The sequence below is a fragment of the Artibeus jamaicensis genome, unplaced genomic scaffold (assembly GCF_021234435.1).
Source record: "Artibeus jamaicensis isolate MK-2021 breed Jamaican fruit bat unplaced genomic scaffold, CSHL_Jam_final contig_354, whole genome shotgun sequence".
NCBI classification, from domain to species: Eukaryota; Metazoa; Chordata; class Mammalia; order Chiroptera; family Phyllostomidae; genus Artibeus; species Artibeus jamaicensis.
This window is the reverse complement of record NW_026521803.1, coordinates 33,477,986-33,503,315: the sequence shown is the minus strand read 5'-3', so window position 1 is coordinate 33,503,315 and position 25,330 is coordinate 33,477,986. Positions and strand designations below refer to the sequence as shown.

Below are 25,330 nucleotides of genomic sequence, written 5' to 3'. Positions count from 1 at the left end.
CTTATCTATTTCAAGCACTGCTATTTCAGGAAAATACATCTTACAGTACTGTCATGGACATGGATGATGAAATGTTTGCAAATGACTGTTTACGCTGATGGGCACGGTTCCCTGGGAGCCCTGCATGATGGGCCCTCCCCAGTTCTTGTCTCGCTGACGACAGATGAATTCATGGGAGAGATGATAGAAAGTTTGTTTATGAAATGCACTTGAGCACAAAGCTGCGAGTGGGCACCCAATTAGTCCGGGTGCCCTGACCATTGGGATTTTATGGGTTTGATGCTTGTCCTTGAATATTGTGGAATATTGAATATCTAAGCCAGCTTCTAGGTTCCCCTCGCCTTCCCTTCTCCAGACCTTGGGGTTAACATGCAGTTTCAAAGGCTTTCTTTCCCAGACAGTGGAAATGATACGCACAGAATTTCAAAGGCTCCCCTCCTCCTGTGCTATCATGGTTTTTCTTGTGATTTTTGGAACACCCGGTGACCCTATCTGGCCAGGCTCAGGACAGCTAAATTAATGGGTGAGACATGTCTCCCTTCCCCTCCCTGTCTTGGTTCACTATCTATGCTGCCTAACAGGCACCGTGGAACTCTTTGAAGGGCGAGGTCTATACAGGCAGGGCCCCGATGTGCGTGGAGCTCTGGTTTGGCCTCACAAAATAGCCCCACTGGAGGCGGGGTTTCTTGGTTTACACTTTCCTCTTCCTAGTTAACAGTGTCTTTTCTGCTGCCCATCGTCCCCATCCATGAGAGTGCAAAGGAGACAGTTACGGCCTCTGTGTTTTTAATTGCTCATCAACCTGTTCTGCCTTTAACCCCTTTCACTGTAAATGTCAAAACAGGCACAGTGACCTTTTTTTTTCTCCCCAGTTGGAAGCCTCCAGAGAAGCGGGGGCAGCAGTCCTGAGAAACGTGGCCCACAGACTATTTGAAATCTACGAAACACAGTCTGAAGAAGTTAAAAAGAAGCATGAAGACAGTAAACACTCTCTCCAGGTACTGAGCTAGCAACTTGTCTTTTGGAAAACTGCCCCCAGCCGGTCATGGCCCTCTTTTTGAGGAGTTAGAGGTGAAACAAGTGATGGCCACGTGACTTGATGAGCCCTGGGAAGGGCAGGAACCTGCTGGGGCCCGTCTGCCCCCAACCTCTGCTTGGCCAGCACCCAGGTGTGGCCATGCTGCTGTGAGGCACCCTCACCCAGAGCCCTGCCGGGTTCAGGTGGCAAGTGACCATGCACCCTGCCTGGAAGTCAGGGCTGTCCCAGGGGTCTCTGGCCAGTGCATTCTCTTCTGGTTCTGCCCTTGACCGACTAGCTGACTGAGGTTGCATTGTTCCACCTCGCTGGACTTGGATTTCCTTATGTCTAAATGAAAGAGTTGGGCTAGATAAGTACGGTTTCAACATATTTTTGACCCTAGAATACATCTCTCAGATGAAACAAATAAAAAACACGTGTGTGTAACCTACCTATTTTAACATATATTAAAATGATACATTTCCTATTTTAACGTATAAATTAAAATATAAAAACATCAGGGTGGGTACGCAGGTATATATGTATGTGTCTATCTGTTGCAGACACACACATATATTTTGTTCCTTTTTAAATTTGAAGTACATATCCCAGGGCCCATAAATGTGTATCTGAAGAATGTATCTAGGACTGGAAAAGAAAAAAACTGTGCGTGCGTGTGTACCAAATTGGGAAGCCCGTCCGTGCTGGGCTGGGTGCCTGGGTCTCCGCCAGCTCGGGCCCTAAGGAAACGCACTGGGGAGCACAGTGGGAATCCTTCTGTGGGGAACATGCCTTCCTGCTTCATCTGTGGGAGCTCCGGTCACACACTCCCAGGCAGGCAGGGTGCCACAGGCACCTGAGGGAAGGGAGCAGGCTGGTGAGGAGCCCGGGGCTGTGTGAGCCGGGAGCCCATGTCCCCTGCCCAGGGGACTCAGCCCCAGCCTGGGGTTGCCTGGCAGAGATGCCCACCTGCTGTTTCAAGGGAACCCAGGCACTGGTTTCAAACTGCACACTCTCAAAGTCTTAAATACACACACAGAGGTGAGTGTGCGTGTCAGTTAGGAGTCGGCCGAAGCACGCCCAGGTGTGGCCTGTCGGCGGCCGGTGAAGATGGTCTCCGGCACAACTGCTACCCGCCTGTATGCAGCGAGGATAATTATTCTGCTTTTCTGACCCTTTGGATGAAAAGTAAACCATTGTTTCCTTAGACATACAAGATTTTATTTTTGTTCTAGACAAGTTTTGTGAACAAAAGGTCACAAATGTTGCTTTTCTTAAATCCATGTCTCTCTTTCTCATACCAGGCCAGCTAGTGTGCTTTATAGCAGCAAATGTAAATGTTCCAGGGACAAAATTTGTATGTTGTTAAGTCTCCATTAAATATACATTCTCCATGTATAATATTAATTCTCCATAAAACCAGTCTGCCTGGTTTATGTGGAAGTCAACACTGAATTCAGATAGGAATTCTACAACAAGTGTGAATTATTCATTTGGGGGGTTACTCAGGAAATTGTAGAAGAAGATAATATCTGTACAGGTTTAATAAATTCATAGCCTGACAACTGTTTTTCTGACCACAGGTCAACAGACTGGAAAAAGAACAGGAGTTGAAACAACAGCTTGAAAATCTGAACCAAGCTGCAGAAAAGCTTGAAGAAAAGCAAAATCAAGTCGCAGCGTTGGAGAACCTTGTCCAGAGAATGGAAAAGGTCAGGCTGGGAGAACAGGAGGGGTTTCTTCCTGCAATTTAAAAAACAAAAGCACTGAGATAAATAAGGTGACATGAAGGAGTTCTTTTCTCAGCTCTTAAAACTTTAGGAAGTGCTCAGTGATGTTAACTTCCTTCCTGACACATATAATCCGTTCTGTACTGATAGGAATTGACCTTTACGAATACAGATACTGACGTCATCACTGTTACTTTCTCCTTTTAATACACGTGGGATCGAGAAAGGGGACCCAGCAGAGGCTGTGAATGAAACAGTGGAAACCATCGCAAAGTCTGGCTGTTACTAGTCATGATCTAGTCGGTGGGTCCCTGTAGCCACAGCATTTTTATGTGGGAGAGTCAACCAGGTGCCCATCTTGGGCCACCCCTGGCCCCTTCAGGTTTGTAAAAGCTGGTGGCTTAACCAGGACAGAGAGAGTTCACATTCAGAAACGACATTTTACAAAACTGGAACTTTCAAAACAGGATTTAGAGAAAGTGTTTGATAATAATGGGAAAGGCATATATTAAAAGTTGTTACAGTGTTCCTGCCCTGGCTGGTGTAGCTCAGTGGATTGAGCGCAGGCCTGGGAACCAAAGGATTGCGGTTCGATTCCCAGTCAGGGCACATGCCTGGGTTGCAGGCCAGTTCCCAGCAGGGGACGCATGAGAGGCAACCATACATTGATATTTCTCTTCCTCTCTCCTTCCCTTCCCCTCTAAAGATAAATAAATAAAACCTTTAAAATAAGTAAAAGTTATTACAGTGTTCCTAAATTTAAGTAGCTCTTACTCCAAATATATATAAAAAGGGAGCATGTAAGCTTAGTAATACTTGCCTTAAAAGTTAGAATTCAGAAAAATCAAGATATACTGGTTTGTTTTTTTTTTTACTAGTAGCAAAACAGACTCAGAAAATTGGCATCTCTGAATCTGGCTTGAGGGTAGATAATAACATAGGCACTGGCGTCTAGTACATATTTTCTAATAAATTTGTAATACTTACTATATTAATCCCTTGATTTGCCTCTGTTCTTTTCTGCCTTGTTTTATTTTATGAGCCTTCCTGAATCGGTGCCATTTCAGGAAAGTCACCTTGAAAGCATCCCAATTTGGTGTTCACATTTCTTGATTAATTTTTAAATATGTCTCAAGAATTTAATTTACAACACGGTGTATCTGGCTGAATTTGTAATCTTAGTCAATGTCTTATGAGTCAATCATGAAAAATAAATAAGCCCAACCCTAACTGAATCTAATAACAGTAACATACAGCCACATCTGTGTTGCATAGTGGGTCACTGAGTGATATACTTGAACCCGAGTCACTGGGCTGGAAGGTGCTCAAGTGTGACCGTTTACAATTATGATGTTTTGGGGAAGTTGCAATATTTGGATGAATATTCTGTAGCGTTAAAATATTTACCGTGTCATAAATAGTTGAACCACCTAAGATACACCAAGAATGCTTGCCTTAGCAAAGAAAGACAATTCTGGAATGCAAATAGAGTTGTTTAACCAAACAGCTTGATTAGCTATTTATTTAATTATTTATTTATTTAGTTAGTTAGTTAGTTTTTAGTCTTTTTCATACCTATTGCTTTGATTTACTTTAACCAGTTTGACATTTAAATGGAGACTTGCAGTCACCTAAAATCCAGTTAACACTGGGTCCGATTTAGCAGCCAGCTGGCAGTCCCCCAATATTAACAAAAGAACAATGGAATACACTTTTTATTTCCTAGAAACCCCAGGGAATCTGCACTTAATGTGAGTGGATGTCAGAAAGCTGGAATACCCTGGGGTGCTTAGGGATGCCCCCCTTCCCCCGCTCCTGAAGATAGTGGGTGTACCCCAGTGAAAGATGAAGAGGCTTGGGTATTGGCAGATTTTTTTTTGACAAGCAATGAGCACGCATTTGTCTTGACATTGACCCATCACGGTGGGCCGCCTCCAGGAGTGCTGTGACAAGGCGCTCCACGGTTCAGCAAGGCCTCGAAGTCACCTTCCGGAATCCCGGTTCAGTGACTTCTTAGAGTGCAGTCTATTGGGATGTCTGGGAGGCAGGGATAGGCAGCGAGGGAGTGGAAGGGCAATGTATAGGAATTTTTTTAAAGATGTTTAGTTCAAAGGTACTTTATGTTTATAAAACAAAGATGCAAATAAGTGAAACTTTAAGATGCAAAGCAAGGCAAACAGCCTCTTGGTTTAAGGAGATTCCTAGACTATAGGCTGTGATGAAGGTTTTCTCTGGTGCAGAGCCAGTGTCAGACTGAGGGAAGGGGGTGCTGAGACTTTTGTGCTGATAGGAAAAAGACAAGAGTTCAACAAGGAAATGAAAATTAGAAATGAACACGCACAACAAAGGCTGATAAATATGGCCCTGGTAGCGGGTGTCCCCCTGGAGAAGGACTCATTTTCTACTCACCAGTAAATAGCCATTAGTGGCATGAGGTCTGGTAATGAACACATTACTTAAACCTTCACCATCTGTCCCACTTCAATCAGGAATGCAGCGAGAATGAATTCCATAAACACAGCGATAAGCCAGCAAAAACGCCCAGTAAGAGCCTTTTAATATGGCATATGTTCCTTTTGCAGGCAGTGCAATTCAGTTGCATCGTATTTGTTTTCTAGTGTCATTGATTTAGCCCTATTAGAATTCCGGAGCTCAATGGCGCTTTTGAGATTGCCTAGTTCTCCATCATCATTTTTGTAAATGAGGATGGTGCGAACAATGACCCGCTCCACAGTCGTTCAGTTGCCGGTTTACAGTCCTTTCCATTATTCCCCTATCTTCTTTGGTGCTGGATAAAAATGGCATCCTTGGTTCCTAAGTCACTGAGATGTTAACATTCGGCCAAGATTTAAATCTATTCTGATCAGTAGGGCCAGGGATGCTTCTGCTCCCCAGAGGTGTGGTTTGGGAAGAACGTATTGCCCACTGGGTGGCGCTGTGAACTCCTTTACCTTCCTGGAAGGCACTGTCCCTGAGATGCTGGTCTAGTGCAATTTTCTGTGTTGCCGAAGAGGCAGCATTAAGACCCCTCACCAAGGCAGAACATTGACATGTCCAAATTTCTGGTCTGCTTGCACCCTGGTTACAAAGATCCACTATTCAAGTCCATTAAGAAGGATGCTTGTTAAACACCATTTTCCTCCTTACAAATTCAAAATATACTATTGGCGACGTGTTTCCTAATAGGCTCACAAGGCATATCTGTGCTCCCTCAGAAATAATTTGACCACAACTAGGGCTATACTGGAAGAACTCTTATGTCACAATTATGCTACAGAAAAATTTTTGAAAAAGTATAAATCTTAAAAGTAACTGCACATAAGGTATAACATGCTTGGCACCTTCAGATTTTTATGTATTGAAATCCTAATATGGTCCAGGTAAGTCTGAAGGCCTTTCACATGTATTATCTTCAGTCATTCCAGCTTTCAGTATAGCAGTTTTATTCCTGTCTTACTAACTTCCCAAGAACCGAAAATATGACTCGTGCAAATATAGAATAAATACGTGTCAGGTGTTGAAATCATGAATTAATGAGGGAACCAGTAAAATGGTAAAACTGATGTAAATAAATTGTTTTGAGGAACAGTGCCTAAGGAGAGATGACCAGGGGGCTTGCGTTTGGAGAGGGGTGGAGGGAGGCAGGAGATGTTTATTATTTGATTAGTAGCCTATGTGTCCCTTTGAAAAAAAGGGACATGGGATAGGATTACTAGGTTGGATCCCTTGCTGGTTAATACACTTTAATGCAATTAATCCATAACCTTTGGGATTATCTTTCAAAATGGCAGACATCTATAAATTAACACTCAACTTCAGAGTCTCGGCTCTAATCAAATAAAAAATAATGAAAATCAAATGCAGGGAAATTCTCCAAGAGCATTAAATAATCTTGGGTTAGATTATTAAACAGTGACCCAATATGACATGCAAACCACATGCTGTGTATTACTTTGATTTCTAAGTTTGGGTTGTTTTTCGTTAGCAGCAAGAAGGCCCAGAGTGATGAAAGCTTTTGGCAAAAAGTACACAGCCACAGAGTTTCCAAACCAGCTCAGTGCTTGTCCAAAGTTGTTCCCATGTTTTGGCTGTACAGCCTTGCCTTGTATTTCACCCACAGAAATACTGCAGCAGGAAGGAATTTAAACAGCAATGTAAAACAATTTCTGACTGTCAAATATAAACAAGAACACAGTTATCCCAGTTTGGTTTCTCATGGACTTGTCTCTTTTCCTTTGGGATGGAAAGAGTTTGGCTTAATAATGACATTAAGGCTTATTCTTTCTCAGTGTCATTTCTCTTACATCCTAATTAGGAAGAGACTTTATCATTTGTGACCTTGACCCTTCACTAAAAATGTAGCTACTACTTTTCTACTATTCGAGCAGGTAGGTGTCACGCTGAGGGCAGTGGTGTCCTTGGATCCTGACCACTCAGTCTAAGGGGAACCCCCTGTAATGGCGGGAGAGCCGGTGCGGAGAGATGCAGCGGTGGGTGGGTGGGGGGACTTCAGGGAGGGGTGCATTTGGACATCCAGGCAGGTGAGGAGGGTGAAGATGGCCGGAGAAGATAACCTGATGTTGAACTCCCTGAAAACTACTGGGGCTGGTCGTAACAGCCCCTTATAAAGTTACCTCTTTAGCTGAAGATACATTTCTGTGATTGCAAGAAGCATCTTTTTTGAACAGTTTGCAAGAATGTCTTACCACATACACACATATTGAGAGAGAGAAAAAAGGAGGAGAGGAGAGAAGGGGAGGGGAGGGGAGGGCAGAGTAGGGGAGGAGAGGGGAGAGGAGAGAGAGAAAGGTATAAGCAAAAACTGTATCTTATTTTCCCCTAGGAAAAGAGCACACTGCTAGAGAGAAAACTGTCTTTGGAAAACCAGCTGCTGCAACTCAAATCCAGCAAGACATGCGCTAAAAGGTTTGTGAATGTGCGCCCTAAGCAGTGGAGGTTCCTGGTATCTTTTCTCCTTACAGGCAGAGCAGGCCTGTAAGTATAGGGATGCGGAGAACTCTCAGCATTAGCAGTTGTACGCCTCCCCTTCCCCACCCACTGAGAAATGGGGGAGGGGCGGGGTTCACTGGGGCTCAGGGGAACTGTGGGCAGGTCAATCCTTCTGAAGGCTGAGGACAGCCCCAGAAGGTGAACCTCTAAGAGAGTTTCGTAGCGCTGCACCTTTCTGTAGGGAACGAAGGAAATGCTGTGGAAGACATCCGTAGGTCTTCAGAATTACTTACATATAACTTCATCCTAAATAAATCTTCCACTCATGTTATTTTTTTTCTTAAATAGAAGACTTTCATGCTAGAAAACTCCAGGCTGATATAGTGAGCCTTCCATTAAGAGTTCAGACAGTCTGGGTTTGATTGTTTTCTTTAAAAACATGATTTTTTATTGATAATAAGGTTTTTTGTTAGTCTTTGAGCCGAAAAACTGTAGTCATTTTGAAAACCAAACTGATCTGTTCTTCCTGCTCTATCATGTGGGAGAAATGGTTATAAAGAATCCTCCAGAAGTTCTTAAAGAGGTTTTAGAAATATCTTGAGGGAGATGGATGTTTTGTGTTTACAAAATAGCATTTGAACATCCAGGCTCAGGTACCTCTCACAGATTTGTAAGAATCCCAGGTATTCATCTTACTGCTTTTTCTGAGCTGGTATTCACTTCTCTGAGCGACAAGACCATGAAATCAGTGTGAACCAGCCTCTTCTGGTCCAAGCAGTGGGGACTCAGGGAAGCCACCACAAATGGAGGTGACCCTGCTGGGTTAAGCCTGGAGAGAGGTGACCATAGAGAGCTTATGCCTCTGGGAACACGAGGGCTGCTCTTCAGCCCCTGATTCGGTTTTTAGAAGCCAGAGTATTTTGTTGCTCCCGTTCAAGTCATGGGCATGTGCAGTTTCTCTCTTTTCTCTTTCTTCCTATATGATTCATTAACTTCCCCCCATTTCCACCAGCTGCTTTATAGTCTCTGTATTTTTCTTTCAGAATCCAGAGAAAGAGATGGGCCTCGTACTCCTTCCTGTACTGGGTGGGTCAGTCGTGTTGAACGACCAATAAGCTTGGGCAGGGACCCACGCCCAGTCCCGTGGGCACCTTCTCCTGTGTCCCTGAGCAGGACAGTGGGCGCTTTGGTCTCCTTGGCCAGAGATGGTGGGTTCGGCAGGACTCACGACTTTCTCAAATGGCGTTTGCTTCATTCTGCCATTTTGATGAAAACATTCAGTAGGTTCTAACTTGAAATTTCTAATGTTAAAAAACACCTCTGGGGAATGATATAACTCAACTTCTGTAATTCAGAAGAAAATGACAGGTTTCTTTCTTGCATATGGATATGTCTTTATCATAATGTGTTATGCTAATCCTCGCAGTTACCACCACCTCCCACTGGCACGTGCAGAGTGCCCTTCGGTTTGTAGTGTAACTCTGGCTTCCTTGTTTAATCTGATCCTTCCATCGACCCTTCAGGAAGGGAACAGAGCCTCACACTGGTGAAGTGACTGGTGAAGTTTGCTCAGCCTCTCAGAGCCCGGCTGGAGAGTGGGGAGCTCTGGCTCTCTGATGGTCATCGCAGAGCCTGGGCTTGTTCTGCTACCGGAAGGACTTGACCTTCTTCACCTCATTTCTGGAGGCCTCTGGAGACCTTTCTCAGACTGGTTTCCTCAGTCCCCTGTGTGACTGCCCGCAGACCGCTGTCTTCCACTTGTCTCTCTGCTCCGTGACAAACACACGGGCCCATTTTATGGTTGTCCTCTGGGGAAACACATTGGATGTTTGTAAACATAAGTAGTGTGTTGGCTCCTCCATATATATTTTTAAGGATGGCAAACTCCTTAGAGAAGAGAAAAGGGTGTCTTGAAGCTGAAGCTGCATGTCAAAGCGCATGGTTACTACTTAAATTGTGTGTTTACCTGTGATGGCTTGGATGGCTCTCTCAAGCCCTCCATTTAGGGTCCACTGTTAGTACTGAAAATAATAGCTTTGTTGAAATGTGAGCACTACATCTTAGCTTCTTCTTCCACCTTGATCTTGTGGTTGTGATCCTCAGTTTTCCCCTCTTCCATGGGGCACTCACATTCAGTGACAGCCACCATAACACACCATTAAGCATTAGATCCTAAAGAGCAGGCTATCGGAGTCACTGTAGACTCTAGAAGATTCTTGTACAGCTTCGCAGACGTGCTAGGATGTGACCAACCTCACTATCTTCTCTCTCAGGTGGGGATTCCGTACAGTGTCAGTCATATTCCCAATGCCGGGGAAAGGTATAACGTGGGCAGAAGCAGTAGCATCTTAGGACAACCACGCAGTTCCGCTGCTGCTTTTATGGAGTTCTTGTATCTCAGTACCTAGCCCTTTTCATTTCTTCTGGAACTTTCATTCCTGTAAACATCATAATGCAAAAATCCCTGGTGATAAACGCACTCTGTGAACACTGGGAAGGGTTGTGTTCCAGGATTGTGTGACTATGGCCATCCTCATGCTATCCATCCCCTTTAGAATTCTGTATTTATGTCCTCAGAGTGCTCAGAAAATGTAAGGTTGTCTATTAAAACTCCATACAGTATGACATGATTCGTTCAATGGGAAATAAGTTAGACGACAAAGTCAGGAAGAGAGAAGAACAGGCATGTAACGAGGCTGGCTCACAAAACTGTACCATGAGGCGCTGTGTACCTGCTAAGTCAAGCACTCTGTTTTCAGTTTTCTGGCAGCCAATCCAAAAAGGAAATTATGACTATCTTTGCAGTTTATGGTGTCCATTTGACTAAAGCCAGTCAATTCTTTGGGAGAAGTCCATTTCTTTTTAATATATCTGTAAGGCCAGAGCAAAAATTTTCCAGGTTATTTATGCTCATAACAAGAGCCCTGAAGAATGTCTTCCACTGAATCCTTATGATACACACAGAAGCTGTACCTCAGAAAACCCTTTAAAAAAGGATCGCACAATGCCAGTCAAAGTCATTAGAACTGAGGAACAGCGGACAGCATGGTCAAGCTCGACGGTGCTACCCTCTGATGGTGTCGCTTAGCCCAAAGGTAGATCGTAAAGTGTCCTGACGAGCGGACGGAGAGACAGTCCTCTGTGAACGCAGTCTCCCTTGATCAAGTCTTTACGCAGAGGGATTGCACTCGCCTTTTGCCGAGTGCAGGCTCCATGATCATCCCATGTTACTAGTTAAAGGGAGCCGCTCATTTGCACATTTTTGCAAGTAAAGATATGGTTGGCTTTCTTTCTTGAACGCTAAGGAAGCTGATGGGAAGAATTCCAGAAATGGTGCCCTGTTCACTCTCCCTGAGGACAGAAGGAAGACGGGAGACGCTCAACCCTTTCTTTGCAGGGCCAAGATTTTTCCCTTTGGGGGACAGAGGGGTGGATTTCTTTTGTCTGCCCTCTTGGTATTTCCAGGATTTGGACTGTTTCAGCTCTACTTCTGGGAACTGCAAGGCGAAAAGAAAACTCGTGGAAGTCACCATTGTGTTGTTCTTGGATTCCAAGGTCCCAAGCTGGTCTCCCTTCTCCTCCCCACTTTCCAGAGTCTTCTCTTGCTTGTTTAGATATAATCTCCACGTGAGTGGGAATCATAGGGAAAAATACATCTTCTACATCTTCCCGGAAGAAGTTGCTCAGTTCTACTTTAATTTCGACACTTACTTTATGTGTCTACTGACAGATAAAGCATGAATCCCGGATAAAGATCTTTGTTGGAAGAGCTTGTTCTCTGCCAGGACTGGCCTTTGTTACCTTCTGCCAGCTGTGTTCTCTAGTGCTGCTTTGTTAAGACTGAGTGCTTTCACTGAAAGATAAATAACGAAGACTAAAGGGAGCTCTAATGGCCGCTTACTGAGCTATAGTCTCCTATTCAGAGACCATAAATGGATGATGAGGTTTCATATTTATTCAACAATCCTCAGATTTCCTGCCCCTTCCTCTAGTCCCTGACTAGTATACCAACGCAGCTAAGTCAGGGAGCCCGTGTGTTCAAGAGTGCTTCTACAAATACTTCTCTTCCATCTTGAGACCTATTTCAGGTTTTTATTTACTTACAGTGACTTTTATGGTAATACTCTCATGGAATACACAGGGACATTTCCTGAGCTTTGTATTTGGGGAGCATAATATCTACCCCCTTCCCCACCCCACTGTCCTAAAACCACGTTACGTCCCTTTGGTTCTCAAGTGTTGGGTCGTCACAGGACACAGTGAGATCATTTTGCATACCTGCCTTTAATATTTTTGTGAAATTTTAATTTTTCATCAATGTGTGAATTTAAGAACATGTTGTGAATTCTCCAAGCTGGCCTGCCGTGGCAAAGCACCCTGAGTTCTCTCTCATCATTCCCCGGTGAAGCTCTGGGTCTGGAAATCCTTTCTTCTTTTTCCTTCCTCCCCAGAGCAGTGATTAGCCTCAGCACCAGCAGCGGGTCACATTTCTGTTGGCCTTCTGTGCTGTTTTGATCCTCAGGTCTGCAGTTTATCTTTTTTGTGAAGTGTTTCTTCACATCAGTTTCTTATTTTTCTACTGGGATGCCTGTTTTACTGGTTTGTAGATGTTCCGTGTATAGTATGGGTACTGTGTCTTTATTAGTCATTTGTTTTACCAATATTCTGAGGGTCCCCCATTCATGCTTATTTGATGACTAGAAGTTTTTAATTTTGTCTGGTCAAACATACCATTATTTCTGTTTGTGGCTAATACTACTTTAGTTCTGCCTTTAAAGAAAAACTCTTATTCCAAATTCACAAAGATGCTCTTCGGTATTGTCTTCCGAAAGTCTTTGTGTCCCCAATTGTATTCACAACCTACATGGGGTTTTTCTTTATTATGTGGTGAGGAAAAGATAGATTTTCCCCCTTTTTTAATATGAATATCTAGTTGTTTCAGTACCATTTGTGAAAAGACCATTCTCTTTATAACATTCTGCAAAATCATCTTTGATATAAATCAAGTCTATCGGCCTATCTCTGTGATATATAGGTATCTGTAAAATGAAAATGGCAAAGGCATCGCATGATTTGCTTAATCAGTCTTCTACTGATGTTTATTAGATTGTTTTAACTTTTTGTTCTGTGATAAATAATGAACTATATTTTACATGTATTTTGTGACATATATTGTGTAATCGTACACTGTTCTTACAGTATAAATTATTTCATTTCATAGGATAAATAGTAATGGCTACCATATATCATTTGTACTTATGCAAGGATTTCTATGGTTTTATACAAACTAATGTTTTTCTACAGTAAAACAAACTCTTTTTGAAGCCTTTTCATGCAAAACCAAAGGAGGGAAGAATTAAAAGACTATCTTCGATATTGCAAGTTGGCCACGTTCATTACTAAAGCTATTGAGACAACTTTGGGGTTTAGTGCTGTGTCACTCAGAGCATTGGGGCGTGGCCTGCAGACCAGCAAAATCATTGGCAGCACCCAGAGCATGCTGGGAATGCAGAGTCTCCAGCCCTACCCCTGCCTTCTGGGTCAGAATATGCATTTTAACAAGATCCTCGATGCATATTAAGTCTGAGAAGCAATTTTCAGTGCACGATGTGAGATAAATGGAGACTTTATTTTTTTCTAATGAGAACACGCTCTGTAGAGTCACGTGGATTTCCATGACCTTTGTAATATTTGAGAGGCTGTGAAAATCAGAATTGTGATTGCACTGGATGTTGGCAACTAATCGTAAAACCTTAATAAGTGAAAATAATATTAATATATTACTTTGTAAAGAGCTCATTTTCCAAAAGTACATTCACATTATCTTTCACGTCTACAGGGTGCAATTTTGCAAAGTAGAAGAGATAGGAATTATTACATCTATTATACTGAGGTTTAAAAAGTGTATGACTTCCAAGTCTCAGCGTGCCCAGGTTCGGTGGTCTTGCCACCATGCATGTTGCCTCAAAACTCAAATACTATGGACAAGGAAGAGAAATATTCAAGAGATGTACAATCAGTTTTAGTTACCTAAATAGAGCGTTAGGAAAGTAGGAATGACCTAAATTCAAACATCACTCATCTTTTTTCACAATGGTGGCTGCATACTCAAAATATTATCTGAAATTTAATCTCCTCCCCCCTTTTTCCCTTTGCCCTGCTTATAGGTAGCAGAATTACTAAAAGTAGGAAGCCAAAAAAATAAAAACACAAATATAGGCAATTCATAACATATACCAACTCTATCATTGGAAATCGGTTTCTGATACATATATACATATATGTACATATATATGTGTGTGTGTGTCTGTGTGTGTGTGTGTAAAGTTGTCATTCCCATCCCCATGTTCTGACCCTGCTATCCCCCCTGAATTTGGTGCATCCTGATGGGTGCTAGGTCTGTGGGTGCTGCACCTGGCCTAGTGCAACTTGGCTCCACTACCTGCTGGTAGGAGGAGAGCCACAAGCAGCCAGAAGGGAGCTTTTGACATGAATTGACGTTCTGATTCAAGTTTATATCAGAGCTAATCAGAGGCTGCCTTGTGGCTGCCCCAGTGTGTGGCATGTGGGGCCCTGGGCATCTTACAGGATGCCCAGCAGCAGGGTAGTGAGTGAGGAGAACCTGGTGGCACAGCTGTGAAAACAAAGCCAAACAAACAAACAAAAACAACAGCATGTGATGCGTTAGCGAATCTTTCACTCTGGTTTTTCCTTTGCCTTTCCAGTTGCCAGGATCTTCAGAAGGAGATCTCCGTTCTCCAGGAGCAGATCTCGCACCTGCAGTTCGTGATTCACTCCCAACACCAGCACCTGCGCAGAGTCATCCAGGAGGTCAGGTTACTCGAGCACATTTCTCTGGTAGCTGGTCGGTTAGCAATGAGAAGACTGAGTGCAGGCAGCTGGCCTGGGCTTGATGAGCAGCGAGAATCTCCTCCCCACGGAACAGCTCCTTTGAATTCCCCTCCAACGGGGCTGTGTCCAAAGCCGTGTTGTGCCTGTCATGCCAACACCTGGAGAATTCTCAGCTGAGGAGCTGGGGAAATTGTGTCTAACTGCTCTTCAGATATTTCAGTGATTTTCAAAGAGTGTCCTCAGCCAGACACTGGCTGGGCACTATTTTTTAGAGGATTTTGTCGATTTGGAGACTCAGCCTTTTCTTAAATGTCTTCATCAGTTCCATGTAAATTTACCAAGGAGAAGTGTCAGGACAGGGGTGTCCTCTGGCCCTTCTTCTCTGGGAGCCTCCTGACAAGTACGAGAGAAGACGTCATTGTATTAACAGCAAGATAGATGGTGGAATCTATACTCAAATCGTTTATGCCAAGATACGTGTCGATTTGGTTTGGGGGGTCTGCTTTAGACTTAAAATCTGACTGTCATTCTTTTTTTTTTTTTTTACTGCCTAATAGTTGTTCCCAAAAGGAGTCTTCCTAAATAACTCAAACACCTTCCTGGTGTAGCATTTGTGCTTGCTAGGCTAGGATCTCACCAGGAGAATTGACTCATGGAAAGGACTTAGAGGCATCCTGTGTCCTCATTTGACAGATGAAGAAACTGAGCCCCACAGTAGTTAGATGACAGCCAGTGGTGACGGAGTTGGCCATAGCATCTGCATGTTTCCTCTCTTCCTGCACCGTTCTGAACTGTATCCCGCTCCCCGGCTCCATGTTGCCTCTTGGCTGATGCATTTCTTCCCAAGCAAAGCGGGCTCACCAAATCATGCTGCTGGTTCACCAGCTCTCTGCCTAGGTCGCTTCCCCATGCTGGCAGTGGCCTTGCATCTTGTCCACTGGCCTCGGTATCTGCAGGATGAAAATGTTATCTGGCTGACACATAAAAGAATGAGCAGTCCTGCTTTCCACAGAGGCAGTCCTGCTCATTAGGTCTAAACAGGCTTCCCAGAGATTAAAATGTTTCATAGCACTGTCTGCACGAGCTCATCCCCAGGCGCCAATCTGGTCTGCTCTTCTGTTTGGCCTGCTGAGTCTCCTGATGCTTTGGGATTTAACTTTTTTCTATTGAATCAACATGATTTGACCACAGAAACCTGCACAATTTCTGATTTAAGTAACCATTCCCTTTGGTCTAACAAGATTTTTCCAACTGTGTTTTCTAATTCTTAGATGGAAGGACTAAAAAATAATTTAAAAGAGCAAGATAAAAGAATTGAAAATCTGAAAGAAAAAGTTAACATATTGGAAGCCCAGGTAAGCAGAGAATCTGTTTTGTATGTCAGTGTGAATGTGACTGTGTGAGTGTGTCAGCTCTGAGCCTGTGTGTGAATGTCTGTGTGTGTGCTCATGTGTGGTGGTCTGCCATGGTGACACCGTCTGAGTGTGTCTGTGTGTGCATGGCGTGTGAGTGTGTCTGTGCATGAGTGTGTGTGACCATGCCCAAGTGCTTATCTGTGAGTGCGTGTGCATGTCTTTGTTTATATATGAATGTTTTCTGTGAGTGTGTTTGTGCCTCTTGTGTGCATAAGAAATTACAGCTTTGGGGACAGGTGCTCTTCCTGAATTGTTATTAAAGTGTCAACTATTAAACATTTCATAATGTTATCGAATTATGAATATTAAATATTAATAAATAATTGTTAAAAGTCCATCCTTTATTTTCAGAACACTTTCTGACTTGGGGAGAGAGAGGGCATAGACTGGAATTAGAAGCCAGGTCAAAGCCATGCTGGGTGAATTTAGACCTGGTCAGGTGGCCCGATTGCTGTCCCCAGTCTCTTTTTCCCTTGCAGAGCCGTCCTCTCTCTTCCTCCAAGCTTTGCCTCAGGGCTCACTCAATTCAAGAAGCTTCTTGTTGTTTTCTTATTTTTCAGTGTTTTAAAACTTAGCATAAGACTTTATAGTTTATTGGGATGAGACATGTTTTTCTATCTGCCCACTATTCCCCCTTAATGGGGGAAGCCCTTTTTAGTTTTTCAGCTGCCACCGGGGCCTGGCAGTGCCCCTGCCTCACAGGAAGTACAGCAAAGCCCCCACTGAGGTTGGGGTACCTGCAGACCCCACAGCAGCCTCAGCTCCTCCCCTCCTGCCCAGGGCTACCCCTCCTGTCTTTGTCCAATGGCTGGTGGCTGACTGCCTGGACCTGGTCACCTTTTCTACATCAGCCCTCGGTATTTTGACTTCCTGCGTGCTGTTGTCTCCATGCTATCCAGCACTGTGGACCTCAGATTTCCACTGCAGACCTCCCCTTCTCTGGGGGCCCTGCTGCTCCCGGGACGGGCCTCAGAGGGGCTCCGGGAACATGCTGCCAGCTCGCCCGGCACCACCCCTTCCACCGCCGTGTTCTCTCTGCTTCCCCCATCAGAAGAAAAAATTGTAAGAACAGAGAGATGTTGTAAATAGTTTTCCATCTTGATTTTTGTAGCCATTGCCCTGTTCTGCCCCTTCTACCTTCCCAGAGGACACTGTGCTCTTTACACTGGAGGGTGAACTCTTCCAGTCTCAGGCTTTCCTTAGATTCTCACCTTCGGTGGGTCGTGCGGGCCTGTTCGCTCGAAAAACATGACGCTCACAGCTCTGTCCAGCTGAACATGCGGTGACTGTGGAGTAGTTGGCTCCGAACCAGTGTCCACTCTGGTGCCCAGTAAGGGCCGCCCAGTGTACCTTGGAGGCCTCAGATGATGTGACCCGTGTCACCACTGGGCCTCTTTCTTCTAAGAAATGCCTTTAAAGGCATTTTCTCACAGCCTTTCTTACTGGCCTTTTGCCAAATACTAGTTGATAAAATATTTTATTGTATTCTTTTCACATAGCTAACATATTTATTCTATACAAATTAGGAAATATGGATAAGCAGATAGAATAAGAAAATCATGCAAATATACCGTCAGTGGACAATCACTCAGCACATTTCATAACCAACTGCCTTTAAGTCTTAAAAATCAGCCAGACACTGAGCTGAGTTCCTTGCATATTTTTATCTTATTTTAGAACCTGTGAAGAAGAGACTATGATTACATCTATTACACTGATGAAGAAATCGGGCTCAGGGAGGTTAAGTGACTGAATGAGGTCACACAGCTGGGGAGTGTGTGGCTCCCCAGGTGTTAGTGACTCTCTACTGGCCGAGTTCTGTGTTCCGATCGATAGAATGACTCGGACAGCAGGCTTGCTGCCGAGGACTGATGTAGGGAGGACCAGGAGCACTGAGCATGTGTGGCTGATGCAGGTGCTAGCTGTGTGACCTCTGCATTCTTTTTCAACTTTAGAATAAAGAACTAAAAACCAAAGTGGCACTTTGGTCTGAAACTCCTAGGACAATGGTGTCTAAGGCCGTGGCTACAAGGTAAAGTCTGTTTTCTGTCCCCATGTCCCTTCACACCTCTGTTGAGCCTTCCTGGATCCCACTGGAGGAAGAGTCCCGTGTATTTCTGCTTATGTAGTCCTTTGTTTACCATTGTTTCTCAGCTTTTTATGACTAGGAACTGTGTTAATCTTCTTCACTGCTGAATCCTCAAACCTAGCATATAAATTTTTACTGAGTAAATGAAGTAATAAATTCAGATATCTTTGCTCAATCCTTCGAGGTGAAACAAGCCCAATCTGGGCTTCAGCACTTTCTCCAGACAAAACAGGTCGTCTCCCCTCTTGTCCTTGTTCTTGCACTGCTCATATGTTCTGTGCCATCCACAACTATTTTAACCACGAATTGTATATATTTATTTAAATGTCATGTCTGAGCCCTGGCTGAGCCCTCAGTGGATTGAGTGCAGGCCTGGGAACCAAAGGATCACTGTTTGATTCCCAGTCAGGGCACATGCCTGGGTCGCAGGCCAGTTCTCAGCAGGGGACACATGAGAGGCAACCATACATTGATATTTCTCTCCCTTTCTCCCTCCCTTCCCCTCTGAAGATAAATAAAATCTTAAAAGAATAAGTCATGTCTGTGCCACATATCAAAGGGATTGTAAATGTGGAGAGGGCAGGAGTAGTTTCTTGCGTTTCCCTTTATTTGTCGCATTGCTAAGGACAAGTGCCTTCAATAAGCACCTAATAATGAGTGAACACGCCATCCCTGATAAGGACCCACCAAAGCAATGGAAGGGATAGTTGGCACCATGAAGCTCACTTTCTAGGTTCACAGAATCCAAAGTGACAAGTTGTAGAAAGAAGAAAAGACTTCTGGTCTCAAATCTGCCTTCCATGACACTCTATGAAATTATTACTCAAAAGAAATCACTGCCTGTAATTCCATGAATCATTTAAAACACAATTAAAAACTTTCTGTTCTACCAGCTTTTGAGTTTCCCAGTCCAGTGGCTCTGGGCAGAAGCCCATTTCCTGAAACTCTCTTCTGCGCATGCCTGTGCTGAGCACCCACCCCTGTGATTATTAGTGTCAGGCCAGGAGCTCGGGCCGATGCATCTCCTACTTCAGAAGTCCCACCGCAGGCCGGCTTCCCATGGCTAGTGATATCTGTCATCACAGGCTAGGGAGGAAACCGTCGTGAACAAGTCTTCGAGAATCCTTGGGCCTCAGGCTACATTCTCAACGCTTTGGCCGCCAGTCCTGCAACTTCTAATGAGGGAAAGAAAGTGTGTCCCTGCAGTATTACAGGAGGCAGTGAAATGCTCACGTTTCAGAAGCAGCGAGAGAGGTAGTCAATTCAGAGGGTGGGGAGGAGGGGGGTTGAAGAGTTTGGGAGAGAAAGGCAAACAGAACTTCCTCAGGGAAGGGAGGAGGGTCAGTGTTTTGACCCCTTACCAGGGTCAACTTAGGAAACCTCCAAACCTGTAGAGAATTTTTTAGTTTATTTGAGCCAAACCGGCCACAATGACTGGGGAGCAAAATCTCAACAGATTGAGAAAAGGCTCCCCGGAGAATGGCAGGTTTGCAGCTCCTACACAGAAGAATCAAAGGAGGAGACTTAATTAATTAAGGGGGAACGGGTTACATGAAATTCATTGGTGGTAGATGAGGGAGGTGGGACATAAGCAAAGTGGGGAAATCTCTGACATTGAATAAAGAATAAGACAGAGAGTCAAATTCTCTTTTACATTGGTGGGTACAGGATAGTTAAAATTAATGTTTAGAGCAAAAAAAAGCCAGGATGCAGGAAAACAAGAGAACAGTGAGGGGGTCCATGCCCAGCTCTGATGGGAGATTGTGTCCTGGGGGGTCTGGAAAAAGGCACCAACCCCAACATTTCAAAGGTATGTATGTTACTGTAGATGCGAAAAGAAAATAGACCGGCTGAGTGAAGGTGAGGATCGACCTTTGTCAAGGAAGTCACTGCTCTAGGACATGACTACACACCATGACTCACTTTTAGTTATAATGGTTTTAACTTCGCACAATGCGAATCATTCTGTGGGGTTACTTTCTGCCTCTGAGTTTGTAAGGCCACCGTGCAGGCCTCCTCTGAGCTTGTCAGGGTTCTGTGTGGCCCCTTGTCCATCCAGACCAGACACCATTCCTCTTGGGGTGGTGTGGCCAGCATCCGCTGTTCTGACCCTGGAGGGAACGGAGGTAGACGGAAGTTAATTAATTAGCAGCTGCAGTTAATTAGTAGTTAAAGGTCTTTTAGTTTTAAAGATTTATGTTCTTTCTGTGACTTGGGAAAGATCACATGGAAGCATTTTCTAATTGCAGCAGGGAAACTGGACTAAATATGCCCTTTGTTTTATGATTTTTGATAGAAGTTGCAGTGTTAATGGTATGTTGGTAATGTGGGTATTCTGGGGGGGTGGGGGGCTCAAGGATCCATAACCCACGGTGTGTTTTTAGCTTCACACAGGAAAGAATTCAAATTCAAGTCAGCATAGAGTTTAAAGTGAAGTTTATTAGTGAAGCCTAGAGTGTAAAGTGCAAGAGAGTTTATTAGTGAAGCAGGATGGGGAGCAGGCTTCTCTGCAAGCAGAGCAGCCCCTCACTGGTGGGATTTACTTCTTTTATCGAGGCTCATTTAATCAAGGGGCAGAGCATTCAATAAGGGAGAGGACCCAGGATTTTTCCAGGGTGGAGACTTCTCCGCAAGAGCTCCCACCACTGGCCATGTTGTGTTTTTACACTGGCCTTTTGTTTCTGTGTGTGGCCATTGGGGGGGGGGATGTCGTTTAGCACGCTCAGGTGTTACGATGAGCATTATAATGAGGTGTTACAGTGAGGCTCGGGGTTACTCCAGGTGGGATTGCTCATCCTGTGGGATTCAGCTAGTGGTCTGCAGGTGCTCAGCCGTAAATCCTCTGGGGTTGCTCTTTGCATCTCTGTGATAGTCCTTGCAGTTCTTATTTGTTACAGCCATTTCACCACATGCCCTCTCTCGATGGGAGGTCTCCTGTTTGCACAATGAAATAGGATTAATTGGCTGCTTTCAGAATGTAAGTGGTAGTGTGGTTTGATAAGTTTGTATTCACCAACATACAATGGAATTATAACTCTAAGGAGAGATTGGAGTTTAAAAGGCAAAAAGATATACATTTAAAAATTAATCTAGGCAAGTCTCATATCACCCATAGAATCTGTTTCTATGCTACCTGTCACAGTGAGTACAAAAAAAACGTTTTTTTCCCTTTTCTTCATGCATTAGAACATATAGATGTTTCTTGGGTTGAACACCAGAAGGAGCAGCTTGCTGGAGATTAGGGGTCACATTAGACAATGACAATAACAGCAACAACAACATACACACATATACACAGATGTGTGTATGCACGTGTGCACGGGGAGGAGAGGAGACCAGGCTGTGCAAAACCCGCAGAATTACAACGTCCTGAGGGACCGCTGATGTGTTCCCCATGTCCAAGTCACCATGGGGCGTGTCTTCATTGAGTGGACTGCTAGACACAGGCTCTCACTCTTGTCCTCATACAACTCAGTGAATTAAGTTGAAGGCTTCCACCAGGTGATTCTCCTTTGTTTCTTGGGGAATTACAATTCATCGATTAACTGCCACCTCTTAGATGAAAGCAGTCGGTTCTGATGGGGCCGTATAGGGTGATGGGGATGGTAATGGTGGTGGTACAGCAGTTACATCACTGCAGGTCAATGCACTTGATCTTGATGACTATGTGGTCTTTTCCACAGCGAACTGAAGACTGAAGGCAACACCCCCTACTTCATGTTGGTTAGGCTACGGAAGTGAGCTGGCTGGCTGAAGATCGCATGAGAAAGAACACTACGTGGGTCTTATTTATTCCTTTAAACACAGTGGAAACTTGCATGTTAAAAATGGCTCAATGCCAGTATTTCATGGAATTCATTATACATCAATAGCTTTACAGGAAGATGACATTCCAGGAAATCGAACAAATATATATTCGAGGGAAGGAAATCTTTCTTCAAAACTTAATAAATGGGTGAAGAAACCAGGTGCCTTATCATGATGAAAGATGAATTCTATTTTTAAGTTTTAAAAATCTGAACCTTTTTTTGCCTAAGGGAGTGGTTTAAGGTTGTCAACTTTGACCTTTTGATAGTGTTTTCCATTTATTTAAATAGAAGAAAGAGTTTTTATGTATATGAATGGATGTTGTATTTTAAAGTTGACTTTTGAATAATAAAAATACCTTACCATGATTTAAATTCATCTTCTGACCATTGTTAGAGGAACAGTTATTTTCTATTGAAGTATGAGCTGGGAAAGTTCCTTTTTAACTAATGCACCAACACACACAACCCTCCCAAATTGAGAATCATGGTGAGCTCCCCACACCTGAGGAGTTGGGATGGCAAGTTGGTTGCTAAAGGCACCCCCCCTCCACACACACACACATATAAGTACAAAGGAATGCACTTTACGACTCATTTTCTTTTCCATAGTCATTATATTATCTAATGTTGTTAGCTCACACCTCCATAAAAATACATGTATCATGAGTTCAAAGAGCAGTGGCTGCTGTCTGCAGCCAGGAAGAATTGGACTTCATGAATTAAAATCACGTGTCCAGAGCTTTTGTGCTTGAATTTGGATAGGTGCTTTCATTACAGGTGTAGTTTATGATTGCTGTCGAGCCAAACTCCGACTTGGAGAACTTGCAGATAGTGACCCTCAGGAAGACAGAGTGCTCGTTGACTAAAGGAATAAAGGGAGACCTTAGCCACCCTACAGGCTGAATTGCTCTAAGCCTTTTGATCATCCTCTCTGGTATATAACTACATACATTTTCTCAGGAAAGATGCTGAAATCCTTTCAGTGTGGAATGTGAAATACCAGTATTATCTATGAAATACTTAAGGGTATGCACAAATGAGGTGAAGTAGTGGATTTATAAATTTATCAAAGGATGGTAACCCTTGAAATGTTACATGGCTGTGCACTAGAGAAATTTACCTGTAACTCAGAGATTGTGTGGGTTTCTCTGACCCCTCGATCATTATGCTGGATTATAGTAAACTCGAGATTTGTGAATGAACCCATCTAACTGAGCTAACGGCCTGGATGGTTTCCATTAGAAACCTGTATTTTAAAGTCAAAAATGGAAAGACACTGTTAGATATTTTTTGGGTTTACCTATATTCATTTTTTATACAGAAGGACAGTTGGACGGAATAGAGATAGGACCTTCTCAGGGAGTATCCAGGTCCACTTTGGAAGCAATGGTCATTGGATCTTCTGAGTATGCAAATAAGCAGTTTCAGGTACCTAAAGAGATCTGAACTCTTCAAACACAAAAGTATTATTTTAGTAGCATTGGGATATTTATTGGTCATATGGATTACTTTCTGGAGCCTAATTATTTCAACTTATATCACTTGAAATACTATTAAATAAACATTTCTGAGTCATAAAACAAATGATTACAGTGAAAAAATTTCTTAGTCTAAAATTAGTAGCACACAGGAAATACACAGAAACACTAGTTCAATTGAGTCAACATAATTGTAATTAGAGTAACTAATATTTGATAAGAAGGTCTGAGGTGAGCCTTGAAGTGAATACATGGAAATTTAGTTTCACTTTGATTCCATGTAGTGTTATAATTTATTATTAATAAATGTTTAAACAATTGATACATCTTTTGAATAACTGCTTATACCTTACAATAAACTTATAGTTTATAAAAGTTTTATTTTTATTTCTTTTAACATTAAAATTATTATGCATAAATGAATTGACTACTTTTTATTTGACCATTTGTGGTAATATCATTAATAATAAACTAATTTTTTTATCAGTAAAAAAGATTTATATAGCTCCCTGAATTTTCTGCTGATATTCCCTGGATCCAAATCAACGGCAAAAGTAACCTATTATGTTTTTATTCTAAATGTGAAAAAAAAGTAGTGTCATGAAATTAAAAGCAAACTTCTAAAATTCTTTCATATCTCTTCACTTTGAAAATACAGCGTCCTTTAACATCAAAGTAGGGATCCAGTTCACCAAAAACTGATCATTCATTCCCTCAAGTAAAATCATAATCATTGTAATTCTCTTCCTTTCTTTTCTTTCCTTCTCTTATTTTTTGACTAAAAATATTAAGGATAAATAAAGATTTAAATTATTAAATTTAATTGCTTTGTCATTAAAGTATATACTTATGTGTTTAAAATTGTAGTAGAGCCCTGGCCGGTGTGGCTCAGTGGATTGAGCACCAGCCTCCAAACTGAAAGTTCGCAGGTTCAATCCCTTGTCAGGGCATATGCCCGGGTTGCTGGCCAGGTGCCCTGTTCGGGGCGAGCAAGAGGCAACCAATCAACATTTCTCTTTTTCTCTTTCTCCCTCCCTTCTCCTCTCTCTGAAAATAAATAAATGGAATCTTTTAAAAAATAAAATTGTAGTAGAAATAGTGAAAATTAGGGTTTGTGCTAGGCATGCAAGGTTGACTTAGTCATGTTCAATGTGTTGATAATGGTAATGTTTTCATGGGCAGGTGTCTTCACAAAAATCAATAAATGATATAATTCAAATATTGAATATTTGCTTCAATAAATTAGTAAAAATCGAAGTTAGCACTGTTATTTTGCAGTCCACCCAATTTGTCATACAGGATATCTTAATTTTTTGGCAACAAATATTTATTGACTGTCCCCTCTGTGCCAGGCCCTTATCCAGAAGTCAGGGTTCTAGCCGTGAGGAGGGGGAAGGCGTGCTTGTGGACAGGAATTTTTTAAAAAAGAAAAATCTCCACCTTCATATAAATGTACTCAGTGATGAGGAACAGATAATAAAGTTAAAGATGTTCATTGACTGTGAGGAAAACTCCAGCGGACTCAGGGATCCAGAGTTACCAGGGATGAAAGGCTTTGGCTACAGTTTTGAGTCAGGCGATACTTGCAACTATGGTAACCACAGACTGGTCATTCAGATAGGACGGTCATCTTCAGTAAGAACTCACTTACTATGCTGTACACCTGAAACCAATACAGAATCATATCGAAAGTAAACTAATTAAAAAAATAAAAGAGTGAAAGAACTAGAATGTTACAAAGCATCGCTTCTGGTGCATTAAAAAATATAGAACTCTCTCTTTAAAGATAACGTTTGAACAAAGACAGGAAGAAAGGGAAGCAGGTGGAAGGAGCTGGCATTTGGTGGAAGAGAGGTCCAGGCGGAAGCAGGCACAGGTGCACGTTCTTTGCAGGATGTAGGCCAGGTGTGTGCGGAATAGCCAGGACGTAAGATAGACTGGGAGGTGAAGAATAAGTCTCAATATTTGCTAAATAATTTTCCATGCAGC

General features: G+C 43.0%; 1 protein-coding gene across 4 annotated transcripts in view; it reads left to right on the top strand.

Annotated features, from left to right (window-relative positions):
- The window catches only part of CCDC68 (coiled-coil domain containing 68), a 44,522-nt gene extending 20,836 nt beyond the window's left edge, over nucleotides 1-23,686 (top strand). For 3 of the 4 annotated variants that reach the window (XM_053664275.1, XM_037151984.2, XM_053664274.1), the window contains 7 exons: nucleotides 873-998; nucleotides 2,602-2,730; nucleotides 7,592-7,674; nucleotides 14,424-14,529; nucleotides 15,822-15,905; nucleotides 17,921-17,997; nucleotides 21,738-23,686. In XM_053664275.1, coding sequence (XP_053520250.1) covers nucleotides 873-998; nucleotides 2,602-2,730; nucleotides 7,592-7,674; nucleotides 14,424-14,529; nucleotides 15,822-15,905; nucleotides 17,921-17,997; nucleotides 21,738-21,795 — 663 coding nt within the window. In that variant the 3' untranslated portion in view covers nucleotides 21,796-23,686. The remainder of the gene's footprint in view (nucleotides 1-872; nucleotides 999-2,601; nucleotides 2,731-7,591; nucleotides 7,675-14,423; nucleotides 14,530-15,821; nucleotides 15,906-17,920; nucleotides 17,998-21,737) is intronic. The other variant, XM_037151986.2, reaches the window with a different exon arrangement.
- Nucleotides 23,687-25,330: the final 1,644 nt, after the last annotated feature.